Source organism: Eublepharis macularius, chromosome 14 (genome assembly GCF_028583425.1).
Source record: "Eublepharis macularius isolate TG4126 chromosome 14, MPM_Emac_v1.0, whole genome shotgun sequence".
Classification (NCBI taxonomy): Eukaryota; Metazoa; Chordata; class Lepidosauria; order Squamata; family Eublepharidae; genus Eublepharis; species Eublepharis macularius.
In genome coordinates, this window is record NC_072803.1 from 45,408,287 (window position 1) to 45,422,229 (window position 13,943).

General features: G+C 43.8%; 1 protein-coding gene across 2 annotated transcripts in view; it reads right to left on the bottom strand.

The window, feature by feature from the left end:
• The window catches only part of MAPKAP1 (MAPK associated protein 1), a 186,789-nt gene that overhangs the window by 87,077 nt on the left and 85,769 nt on the right, over positions 1 to 13,943 (bottom strand). For both annotated transcript variants that reach the window (XM_054997531.1, XM_054997529.1), the window contains exon 5: positions 935 to 1,107. In XM_054997531.1, the coding sequence (XP_054853506.1) occupies positions 935 to 1,107 (173 nt within the window). The remainder of the gene's footprint in view (positions 1 to 934; positions 1,108 to 13,943) is intronic.

The window sequence follows — 13,943 nt, forward strand, 5'->3', positions numbered from 1 at the left end:
ACAGCTTTCCATTCTAAACCGAAAACTCCTAAATTTGCTGTATTTCCTACAGCCTACAGTTTTAAGTCAAAGGAAAAATATGCTGCATCTTGTATGTGCCCCCCAGTCTCATTGGAAACAGGCTCTTATGCATGCAAAGCTGCTGTATGTGTAACACATGTCTGCCAGCATAGCACAAGAGTGATCTCTACTGAGCCAACGTTGCAAGGGTAGCAACCAATGGCCCAGTTTCAATATCACTGTCACGAAGAAGTCAGACTGAGTGCTAATGCTAGAAAGGAAAACTCCTTTGTGTCCACCATACAGTACTTTGTAAACCTCTATCACACCCCTCCTCCCAGTTGTCTTTTTTCTATACTGAAAAGCCCCAAATGCCTCAGCCTCCCCTCATTCCCCAGTGGCTAAATTTAATGCAGAGGAAAAGCATGCCCCGGTTACCAGTTTGGGAAAGCATGTTGTATTTGGCCTACCTGGACATTAAACTAGCTTTAAAAAGCAGATCGGACATAAAAATGTAACACATGTCGGTGACACTGAAGTTGATGTGATTTATCTTTTAAAAAAATAAACAAACAAACAAGACGCCCAAGAAGAGAGAGCATCTCAAAATTATGATTCATTTATACAATACTGGCTTCATATGCTTGTCATTACACAGTACCCAGTAATTTAATTGAAAGAGAAATAGATATAGATGTATGCATAGCTTGGAAGGAAATATTGATAAATGTGGAGGTGTTACGGCAAGATTTATCTGTAAAAAAAATATATTGATGTGGAAATCCATTTCATTATGCAGAAGTGGCTGCAGAGGAGAGAGAGAGAGAGAGAGAGAGAGAGAGAGAGAGAGAGAGAGAGAGAGAGAGAGAGAGAGAGAGAGAGAGAGAGAGAGAGAGAAATTAGAGACCGAGAGGGAGGTGAAGAAGGGGCCTACTTCAGTTTGGGTTCCCGTCCTTCACTCGTGTACTGCCAACAGATGAGCCCAATCAAGTCGTGCACCTTGGCGTTCGCGATCGTCACCACAGTCATAGGCTGAAGCTTGTCCTGATTGGCGTGTAGTGGGAGGTAGACGTCAATTTTTTTGGTGGCGGTTGTTCCAACGTGGCCCTGTCAGTAGAGAAATCAAGCTGTGTTTGAGCAAAGTGCAAAACCAAATAAGCAACATTCCACCCCAGCACAGGAGACTCAAGTGTAGGAAAGTAACCAGGGATGTCTGGCAAAGAATAGTGAAGAGAACAAAGTAATTCCAAATTCTGCAACAAGATGGACTGTGCAACTGGTATAAATTATGTACATTTCCAACAATACTGCTTGTTTGGTATAATTTATTCCGCTCACAGTAGTTCTGGGGAGGATGGGAAGGGGATAAGGAAGGCAACAAGAAGACACTGATCATCTTATTCAACAGCTCCTCTAGCTAAGCATTCACTAGGCTCTACCCATCTGCTTTCAAACTACCTTCATAATCATGGGGGATCTTAGGAAACTGAATCCTGTATTCAGCACTATATTCTGTAGCCAGCTCTGTGATCCCATGGAATCGCAGTGTTTTATGCTGGTCGCAGACCGTAATCAATAATCTTGACTTGATCACAGTGTTTCCCCAAGAAAAGGTTATCCCCATCTTTGGCCTGCCTCAAGCTCCAGTAGGGAAAAGTAACACACCTTCATGCCATGCCTATTTTTATACTAACTGGGGCTAAAAACAGCCTGCAAAATGGTTTGGGGTAGATCTGGAGAAGTCTTCCCCAGCACGGCAGCCCTGATTCATACTTCCCACTACTTTTTGTAATAACTTACACCTTGAAGGGTACGACTAAAGATCCATGGCATCACACGCAGTTTGACAGGAGCACTCTGGGAAATGGTAAAAAAAGACCCTTCAGAGCTGTTCCGTGAGTGTTGATGCTTTTCTCCAGTATAAGAAGTCCCTTCTGCTGATGCAAAAGGGTCTTTAGGATCCAGTCCCTTACTCCAGCAACACTTGGAGCACAGGGGAACTCAATCCTCTTGAAACAAGAGTCCATCCTCTTGGTTTTTCTCTACATTAACCCCTTCGTGTAATCTGGCACCACATAGAACGGTATTGTCATGCTATTTGCATTCCCATTGGGGAACTGTTGACCCCTTCTTGCCCATGTCACAACCATAAGGCCTCCGCTAGGGAGGGGAGAGGTTTTCATGCCACCCACTTCCTATTGTCCCTTCAGACTGTGCCTGCTTGCTCTCTCAGAACCTCAAGGTTCAGCTTTATGTCTCCTCTTCAGCCTCTGGCATCAAGGGTTTCAATAGCTCTGGGCAGCGGCTAAAGTCCTGCCCACGGAGCCCTAGCCTCTGGAAACTGCATCCTGTGGCCTGGCTGTATTGCCCTGGCAATGGAAGTGCTGGCTGCTTCTGTCTTGGGCCAGGGCCCTGGCTTCCCTCTGCAGCAGGGGCCTTGGGTAGCCTTGCCATTCCCTCAAGCACCTCTGAGGACATGATCCTGACACCCAGCTGACTGGCAGTAATACTAGCCGATGTCATTGGAGCTGTCTCCCGGGGCAGAACAGAAGATGAAGTCTTTGTCCGGTAAATCACTGAAGCCATTTCACCGCTGCCACCAATCCTGGCATATCCATATGAAGCAATCATTTACAAACATGTTTGCTACATTCACGATTTCCATTATTAGATGGTCATCCCACCCCAAGTCTGAAGTACACCAAAAATATTTAGTGTATAAACTGGCCCTAACCGATATGCAGGCAAAAATGTACACCAATGCACAGGAAACTGAAGATGAACTCATATATCATGATAAATCATGACTTGTACAACAAACGATGGCTAAAGTGTACCATGCAGAGATCATGATTTGTTCATAAATCCAAGTTTGTTTGTTTTACTCAGAAGTCACAAATAATGGAGTTTGACTAAGCCATGGTTTATATGATGCTGAATGCAATGTAAAAAAATCAAAAAACTTTTCTAAATGGGACCATTTGAAACTACTGGACAGTGATTCCCAAACTGTTGCTGAGATCCATTCATTTTCTGTGAGAGAGGATGAAATTATCTTTGGAAAATAAAGCTGTCATGTTGGATACATCTGCCACTCCATGTACTCAGAAAAGACACCATGCAGAAATCATTCCTCCTTATCTCTACTAATATACAAGCAGCAATGTCATCTTAAGGACACCCAGGGATTCCCCTAATGCAGCCCATTCCAAGGTTCATGGTTCAGATACTGCAGCACTACCCAGATAACACATCCCCATCCCTGACCCCTGACCAACCAATGAAAGGGCAGGGTAGGATACCAGGAGGCCTAATTCAGGGTTAATTATATAGGTTACTGGAGGGTAAGAAGATCATGCTGGTGCAATTTTGCAGGCACTCAGCAGCTCTTTTAAAAATGGGCTGCCATGTATGCAATCCCACTCATGTACAATGTTAATATGCCAATGCAATGACTATCTGGAATACAGATCTGTGGTGTTCTTCTAACAATACATGCCGGGAGAGTGAGGGACTATAGGAAAGACAATGCTGTTTGTGTACACACCACTGCACTGCTAAACTCTTCTTGCCCACCAGCATCTGGTAGCAGAGTTCCAAATTTTAATCCAGAAGAAAACTGTGTCCTGCGTGTAACAATTTTTGGAAACATCACTACTGGGAGACAACCTATAAGGATTAAGACGATACTACTATGCTGTATCACAATCTCTCGCATTAAAGTATATATATCTATTCAGCACCAGGGAGATTAAGGCTTAATTAAAAAGTCAGAAATATAGCTGGCATAAAGATGCACAAAGTTTGCATTGGGAAAGAAACATTTAATCTAGAACCGATAAGGGCGCTATTTTAAGCTACTCATATTTTTAAGCTGCAGAGAGGTTTTACAATTCCCAGCTTCCCCACCACTGAAGCCACAGGCATTCCCGATTTACTTCGCCCCTGGCAGTTTCAACAAGGTACATCAATGTACAATAGCATTAATCAGACCCAAGCAGCCAAAGCTTGGGCTGTGGGTCTCCGGCTTAAACAAACAAATCATCTATTGCATTGTTATCCTGCCCTCCCCTCCAAGGATCTTAGGGTGGGGTGCATGGTTCCCCATCCTCCATTTTAAACCCACAATAACAACCCTGTGCTATAGATTAAGGTGAGTGAAAGTGACAGGCCTAAGATCACTAAGTGAACGTTAATTCTGAGCAGGGGTTTGAGCCCAAAGGTATCCAGTCTGCCACTCTAACCACTGTACCACACTCTTCATTGTTATTTCAACAGCGGGACCCACATTATGGTGCTTTAGAGAACTTCAATCTAAATTCTGACAGTGGGGAAGATAGCAGGGGAGACATGGGTAGGAACTGCAAGCAAGGGACGGAGGTGAATAAATAACAGAACTTGCTTCTCCATCTTCCCCACAAAGGAGATGCATGAATTAACATTACATCAACAGTGACTCTCCCCCTCCTCTGCTGTTTCTGGCCCACCAAGGCCCAAGGACCCATTCCTTGCTCCTGCTGGGATGCCAAGGGAATACTGTAACCAGGAACAACGGATTTATGCTTCTTATTTATATCATCAGAATGCTGGGAAGGCTCAAGTGGAAATTGGGGCTTCACGGTTTTATCATCATTAATCTTTTCTCTGGAAATACAACCAGAACAGGGACGGGGAGCCTGATGAATAGCTGATGTGCATAAACTGAAAGATCAGCAGAACTAAGCATTAAATGTTTACCTTCTTACAATCCTCTTGTCAAAAATGAAACAAAAGGTGGTCACAACAAGCCTCAGTCATGGTTGTGGGGGGCAGGGCAGGGCTGTGGGCAGCTGTGCAAAGATGGGACTTTGGACTGGAAGGTGTTTATATTCCACCCCCACCATGACTGTGATCTCCAACTCTGACGTATCCCTGCATACAGGAGCTACAAAAAGCAGGAATCAGAAGTGCAGCAGGCAGTAGATTCTGCAGTGCTGACCAGGTCATGTGTAGCCAGTCCAGAGGCTTCACAGTGTTTATCACCTCCAGGGGCCAACTTTGTCCTGTATCTGAAGAAATTCTGGGTTGCGAGTGCACAGTGCTGTGCCAAGCTAGACATGATGCGTGGCTGCCACCAAGAGAAACATGCCTACATTTCCTCCCTGTGTCCTGCCTAATAAAGTGTAGAAAAATTTGTGATGCCATGGCACCGCCTTCCTGCCCTTCTGCAAGCCTCCATTGAGTTCAGGAAGTCTACTTGCAATGAGATCATGTCATGTGTTCTCCTTTACCAGATGTTACCAGGCAGATGAAGGGCTGCTGCTCCTGACAGCAGCCTTGCACGTCTCGTAACGTCTAGTTTGACCCTCGGTCCTAGCCTCAGAACATGAAGTTCCCGGTTGAAGCCCCAGGTTCCTTAAGAACTGCCAGCATGCTGCCAATATTAAAAAGCAGAGGTAAACTTTATGAATATTTAGCATGAAATGAGATGGGAAATCCATTCAGGTTTTTTTGGCGGGGGGAGCAGCCACCATTTGGTGTTTCCTTCACAGCTGCCAATAAATATGGTAGGCATAAGAGAGGCTATTAAAATAACATTTTCTTGATCTGTCACCTGTGGCAAAGCTCATCTGTCAAAAACATAATTCTTTTGGCTTGTCACCGGACACTAAGTACTGGGCACATACATTAGGAAACAGATACAGACAGAGGGACAGAGACAAATGAAGCCTGAGATGAAATTGACAAAAAAATTCCAGTCATTTTCCATGAATCACACATATCCTAGTTCCATTAAGTTTTTACTGTTTGTATTATTGGGTACTCCCCACCATTCCTGTATTTCTAAAGAGCTATGCCATAATTCATTTGGCTGCATTTTTAGCATACCTGTGTAAGTCAGTGTGTGTGTGTGTGTGTGGGGGGGGAAGCTTTTTTCCTCTGCAGCAAAATGGAAACACTGGGAGTAGCCCAGGCTCTATCACACGCTTTTAAATTCTTACCTGTTCCTTCCAGTGAAATCAATAAGCATGCATATAACCCCCTCCCGCTGAAACCGATGGGACTCCAAAGTGCTCAGTTTTAGCTGCACTATGCTCACCACTTTCATAGCATTATTTATAGAGAGGAGTAAGAGTATTGCGCCAATCATGAAACAGCAAAACTGGGTCACTTCAGGAAGAGCCAGACATACTTACATTAATTAATTAATTAATTTGTAGCCTGCCTTTCTCCACAATGGGGACCCAAAGTGGCTTACATTTTTCTCCTCTCCTCCATTATCTCCTCATAACAACTTTGTGTGGTAGGTTAGATAGAGTATGTGTGACTGGCCCAGGTCATCCAGCAAGCTTCCATGGGGGATGAAGCTTGAACCTGGGCCATCCAAAGCCTGGCCCAATCCAACACTGGAACCACTATACTCTTATCTAGGGACTCCCCAGATCTGCCCCCCCCCCCATAAGAACATTACCTAAAGGACAATGGCCTGAGCATGCTTTAAGAAGTGTGGGACCTTGAGGTACCAGATGAGAATCATTTAACGGGTAGGTAGAGAGGGAAATTGGTCTGCTCAACATCTGACAGCTTCAAGAATCAAGGAAGGAGAGATTTGAGTATGCATGTGGGAATTTCCAAATTATTTACACCTGCCCATTGCTGCTTTTTGAGCAGCAAAAAGTTTGTTCCTCAGTTTGTTCCACAAAACAGTAAACTTCATAGCTAGGGTTTCCAAGAGGCCTGGGGGGAAATGCCTTGTCCCTTCAATAGAGGCTGTAATGTGTGGAAGGACAGCTGAAGCTTTATATGGCGTGCAGGTAAATAACATCACTTGGTAAAGAACATCCCCTTAAGCCACTATTAAAGGGACATTTTTTCCTGGAGGCAGCTGACACTCCTGTTCATGGCTGAGCATCTATCAGAAAACAAAACAGGTCTCTCCAACTATGCAGACTACTGCTATTATGTTGTAAAATATAAGTGAAAAAGGAAAGCCAGTGCTGAGATAGGCTGCATGTGTGCGCATGTGTGTGAGACACACATGAACTGCAGAGGACTACAATACTGGTTAAGAAATCCTGTTACCACAGAAAGGGCCAGAAAGGGCTTTGTAGCCCCGAAAAAGGTTATGGGTGAGGTTTCGCTCTCTGGTCTCAGTAGCTAGGGATCCTCCTGGCCTTGCAAACACCTGACTGCTTTACAGGAGTCGGTCCTGACAGCTTTAATGACTAAATCTGCATACTACTCCACAGCAGAACTCTCTGGTAAACTTACTTCATTGAAGGCAGTCATTACTCCAATTGTACGTTATGAATGCTGCCCAGAACACTGACTCATGCAGAGATGCAGAGGATGGGCTCCTTTGAGACTGGCTACAGTATGCTTTCTCACACACTATAAGAGTTAGGTTTCCAAAGAGGGATACAGTAATGTATGTATAGGGGTAAAAAGCAAATCTGTTATAATATTTAGATGTTAACACCCCCTCCTCTCAGCCTCAAGCAAGAACTGGAATTTGTTCAGAGATGTAAATACCCTCAAATTCCACTGAGATTATTTCAAGCATTGGAATGACTTTACTATGTACAGACTCATCCACCCTGCTATTGAGGCCCCAAAGGGCAATGGTTTAAGACTGGGATAAAGATATCCAAGCCTTGAGTTTCTGTAGCCTTCAGTAGGATTAGGACGTTAATCTAACATTCCCAGGGTTTTATAATTACAAACCACTGGATTCCACAACGGTGACAGCAGCCAGAAAGCAATTTACAGTGGATCTGTTCCATCAGCTACACAGAGCAGTTTTAGGAACCTGCTATTCACTCCTTGTATAAGGGAAAAAAATCAATTGGCATTAGAAATAAAACTGTGGATGGGGATGGGGGGGAGAGGGAGAAAGCCAACATAAACTCTAACCATGCAATAAAAAGCAGGCCTTTAGAGATTTAATACTAACTGTTAATGAAAATCCACCGGAGAAGATATTCATTCTTCATTCTGCTTTCTATTACCCCAGTGATGCACCTCTTCAATAGGGGTGTCACTGTCAAAGATAATGCACTTCACACCATTCTGCCATTTTGAAGGCCAAGAAGCTGGAATATGGCTGTATAACCTTATTTACTGGGGACAGTCCTGATTTCCTGAGCTCTGCTGCAGGTAAATCAGTGTTTATATTTTGATGGAGAGATGTATGGGTGTAGCTCAGCAGGACAGCATGAGCTTTGTATGCAGACAGCCCCATGTTCAATCCCTGGTATCTCTCGAGATCAGATAACAAGTGTTAGGAAACACCCTTCTCTTCTTGATACCCAAGACAGCAGGCTGCCATTCATGGGCAGACAATACTGTGGTGAGGGGACCAATAACCTGAAGGAACTGCATACATTCTTGGGAGGGGTAAGAAGCCACAAGAAATCTCCTTCCTCTGCAACATACCGGGACACTTTATTCAGCCCCCTCTTTGATATCTGAGGCTTCATCCCATACTCTTTCAAGCATAATTTTGCATCCGTAAGGGCTAGAAACACAATCTTTTGCTTAAATGAAAATTGAAATTTTCAGGAATGCCACACTCAGTGCCACCCATCTGTTCTCCTCGGGAATTAAATCACACACACAGCTCCACGTATAAAGTTTGTTCCTGAATGTGCTGGAATCCTTAGTCTCCAGTAACCCACACTGAAGGGGGCATGTCAAGCTAAATTCCCTGCTACCTTGAACTCCACGGCACTACAACTTACTACCCCCTTCACCCGCCGGAGACTTAGTGCTTGGCATAGCAGCAAAATAAAGCGCATACATTTCCTGAAGAGGAGAAAAAATATGATTAATTTGTTAATAATAATAATTTACTGCATCTTCCTATACAATAGAGTTCAGTGACTAAATGTTATATCACTCTAAGATTAGATGGCCTAATGATATATAATGCAAAAGATTTTACTGAATCGTTATTTAGTGAGTCATAAAAACCTCCTAAAAATTAATCTTTCACGCACATCCAGCTTATCCAAAGTTAGCATTTAATTAGATGGCCTTGGTGCAAATGAGCTTACTTCTTTATTTGCTCAATCAGTATATGTCTCTGTAGTAATTAGAATTAATTCAAGTCATTGACTCACCTCCTAACAAACAATGTAAAGCATTGGACAAAATAGAAACAAATGGAGTTTGGAGGTGTTTTTTTCCTTTCTGAAATGCAAAGAACACACAACCCCACACAACTTACCCTCGCTTTTATAGGGCAGAGGTGACGTATTTCATGTTCTAGTGTAAGATCAGAAAAGGATTTGGAAGAGAAAAGGGTTTTTCAACCAGGGATGCAAACATCCAGGTTCCCAGTAGCTACTAGAGTCTATTAAAGTGGGCTTGGCGACTTGCCATCTGGGCTCTTGCAGAGGTCACAAAGCAAGTTTCTTCTAGCTGCTCCTAGAAAACCTAATTGGCCCCCTGCCTTCCTCCCATGCCTGCAAAAAAGCAAACACATACTACACCTATTTAACGGAATGCCAAAGCAGGTGGAAAGATGCTCCCCTTCCTCTTATTTACTGATCCCAAACAAGAAATTAGACATTGCTCAGCAAGAATGAGAAAGCATCCCATGAAATCATGGTAAGGTTGCCAATCTGCCCTGATTAAGTGGGAGTCTAGCAAGATAGGTATGGATCTCCCTGTGTTTACCAAAAGCAATCTTGTGGATTACGGCATCCCATGGAGAAACAGAGCAGTGACAGAGCCAGATTGCCAAAAGGTAAACATGGGCAATTGGAAAGTGACATTGGCCCAGTTGTACCAAAAGGAGACGTGCTCCACTGAGAGCAGTTTATAGAAGAAATGGATGCAGCTCAGGAGTAGGGATGGATAAGGGAGCCATGATAGCCAGAAGGCTACAGACAGTGCAGGCCCGGTAAGGGCCGAAGCTTATTCAATGCACTTGACAGCTCTCCCTCGCAACTCACCGACACTACTTGGGTGCTAATAAAAGTTATTCATTATTGTTTCTGGATTTTTTTTCTCCCAGTGGACAAGCATAACTACCTATAATTTTAATCTATTTTCATAGTAATTGTGGAAACCCTAGTTTATCAATTGTGGCAATAGATCTGTCTCCTCTCCAAAGTCAGTTAAATGCAGGCCTAGTATTAAATAATTATTTTGGTAGGGAAAACAAATCTGCTGGCTCAGAATAGACGTGAGTTAGACAACTGGAGATGGAAGAAAATCTTTCTGGTTCCAATTGTAAGCAAGGCAAAGACAAAGGGGAGCTCTAATCACAGCAACAGATTAATGACTCTTGGATCTCAGAGAGTGCTACACAAGGTGTGTCTGCCCCCCCCCCACAGTTTATCCTACTTGAAAAAATTGCTTGTTTTCAAAGGCTGCTATCCTATGCACACTTTTTGGAAGGAAGCCTAACTGTACAAAGCAGACAAGCATAGGACTATAAATACCTAACATTGACTCCATATGAAAAACCTATATAAATAAAAAGAGCATATTTATTACACTGCAAATACGATGTAACATTTACTAGCTTGTTAAGTAAAAGTGAGAAGATAACACCTTCTGCATAGCATTTTGTTGGGGGAGGAAGGAATACCTGTAATAGCTTCAGTCAGAGCTGGCAACTCCAGGTTCCAGGATAGGGATTCCAAGGGCTCCATGCTCCCTTCTCATGCCTTCTCCATGCATGGACATTTGCATTTATTCAATTAAAATATTTATATTGCATCTTTCCTACATTTATCAGAGGTGTTTTCCTATTTTTAAAAAGGGGTATGCAATTCTGATTTGCAGACAACTGCAAAGCCATAGTTTGCTAGTTCAGAGATGAAAGCAGAAGTAACTGACTGAATGGACACCTGAATGGACACAGATGAAATGGGAAGTGCACCCATTTTATGTACTACATGGCTTCTCCATGTAGCACCAAACCATGGTTTGGCATTACATCTGACCGAAACTTTACTGTCTTGACCATTTCTACACCTCTCTAAAAGGTAAAGTGGGTCTATTGCTTTAAGGTGTTTGCTTTGTTTTCTTAAGATTGATCTTAATCTGGTTGAAAGATACATTTAGGAAGCAGAGCTAACAATATCAAAAGCGATGACTTATAAATGACTTTCACAGACTGGTGTTCTCATATTTTAAAAGACTGAACAACTAGAGCACCCAAAGACGGACAGAAGATACATAGAGATGTTTAAGTAAAATTAAATTAAGGTGGATACAGGGGCAGAGTCTAGGGCTTATGCATGTATAAAAATCATACAGAGATGTAGTGGGCAGCCTCCTCTATGGATGCTATTTCTGAGCTTGGATTGTCATTACATATGAACCATGCCAATATAAGCCAAACAACTTGTATTTTCTCCCTGCTGGGCAGACTGCTACTTCTATTGAGCCTTTTAAATAACGACTGAAGAGGGAGCAAGAAAAAAGGCATATGTAATCAGGGGACTAGACGTGCAAGCTCAACAAGGGCTGTTTCATTTCACTTAAAAATGAGAATGCAGCACAGATTTGATGATGATATAGGTTCATGTGTTGGACTCCCCCAGTGCCAGGCTGGAGTCCAGGGCTGGGATGCCCTCCAGCATCCCCTTTTTGGCAGCACACTTGGGTTGAGCCTCAGAATGTGTTACACTCTGATCTCCCTTTCTTCCGTGCCTAGCACCTCTCTCACAGCCATGGGAGAAGTCTCCCCCATCTTCCTCCGCTCTGGCTGGACATGTTCTTTAAAGGATCCCTTGGGATGGAACATCCTTGGGCTCTCTTCTTCCCCATTCTCTGGGACAAAGCCTTGGAGAATGGCAGGGTTCCTGACCAATTGGGCCTCTAGTGGGGTTGTTGGGTCATCTGCCCCTCCCCTCTGGCTGCCCCTAGGGATGCTCTGCTTGGCCCATGAGGGCCTGTAGAAGTTGCTGGGCATGCTGCCTGCTCTGCCCCTACCCTGAGGCTGGGAAAGCCAGGACTGGCTGCTTTCTCAAGGCCCCAAATCTGGTTTTTGCCCCACCTGGGATCTGCTGCATTGCTGTTTTTCCTGCCTCTCAAAGGTCTCCTACATGTATCCCACCCAAGGCCTGGCCCCTCACCACCATTTTTGTGAGCTCCTTTGAGGTTGGCAAGCTGGCAAGCTGGCTATGGTAAGCTGGCTATGGGGCTTTAGCGTTTCCCCACCATCCACTGCCACCAGCCCTTTGCACAGCAAAACTGCAGCATCTGCTGCTTTGGCCTGACAACAGAGGTCATGGCAGCTCCTCCTTTACTCTCTGGCCCATCTCCAGTGCGGCTGTGATGGTTGGAGGCTGTTCGTGCCCAGGCTCTAAGTGCGGGGCAGAGAGTTTTGGTCCTGGCCAACTTGTCAGCAAGCCACGATTGGCAGCAGTTCCTTGTTTGGTGAACCCTCAAGGGCAAGCCTGAGTTAGCCATTGCCTAGCATGTGAAGTGGCTCTTAAGATTAATCAAGCCGTAGATGAAGCAGTAAGTTAAATGTCATTGATCCTGTCATGACATTGTGATTGGCCAAAGGCGTTTCCCTCCACAGAGGGAGATGACGGATATCTATCAGCGAAGGAAGCTGCATTATATAATTATTACTCAAAGCTCCTGAGAGCAGGGCTCACTTCATTGCAAACTAAAAATGGAGGCAAATTGGCATGGTTCAGATGCAAATGCAAGACAAGCTGAGAAATAACACCCACAGAGGAGGCTGCCTGCTGTATCTATGCATGAATCACATGGATAGTTCCAATTAGTTTGCAGTAGGAATACCTGTCTAGCATTTAATCCCAATATAGAGATACAGCGGAATTCAGAATCTCTCCAATTCATCCATCCTCTGATGAGACTGTTTACTTTATTCTTGTATGAGTGTCTGCTTCTGAGCTCCTCCCCCACTGCCAGTACGGTGGAACGAAAAACAGTGACTTTGAGGATGGTTGATGTTTACTTTACTTTTATGGCATAGTTTGTTGTATATCCTTTGACAAACTGTGGTTTGTTTGTACGCATCCCTTCAAACCAGGATTCCAAACTCTGGTTTGAAAAGTGAGGAAACCATAGCTGTAGCTGAGATGGAATTTTTTAAGCGAGAAAAGGGTTCATTTATATTTTTTCCTGTCTTTGAACACACAGAACAGCAGATCATAACCAATTTTTTTTTTCCAAACAGAAAAGTATATCAGAGACTAGGCAGAAGTCTTTAATGATCAAGCCATGTGTGAAGGGAAGAGAGAAGGGAGCATGTGCGCGTGCCCAAGGACCACCCCTCTCCCTGGATTTTCATGTAACAGCAAATTCTAGCATTGTTATGCCTAAATCATATCGCTGTTACTCTGGTCACTTTTAGAGTTTGTAAAAAATCGGCCACCTCAGAATCACAGTTCAGAAGGGTCAGAATTAACAACTGATGGTGAGAACGATGTAACAGGCAGCTTCCTCTAAGAGGAGGGAAATTTGGCTACGTTTCTGTACTGGAAGTGAACGAGCAATTGAATCCCATCTGATGCAGACACAGGTACTCCCTGCTGGAGCCTGACGGGAAAAAGGCACTTGAATCACACAGAGATGCAGCAGACTGCCTATCTCTGCAGCTGGTACTCTGAGGTCACGAGCCTTGGATTATTACACTGATTTCTTGCGGCATCCAAAGCCGTTCTCTTACAGCACGCGGTTTGGGAATGAATGTAACAAAGGGCAAATCAGCACAGAGCAGCCACACCACATTGCGGCGCTCAAAAGAACTGGGTGGTGAAACACAGCTTTGCCTGTAGATGGTTCATTTATCTCTCTGATTTGTACACTGGGTTGCACCATAAAATACCATTAACATTCTCACTTAATTTATCTCATTTGCGTTGTCACTACTCATAAAAATTTAACCCAGTAATTTCCTGTTATGCAAAGCATAACATAGTATGAATATTTAAATTCAATGTAAATAAACCCCCCATTACATTTTG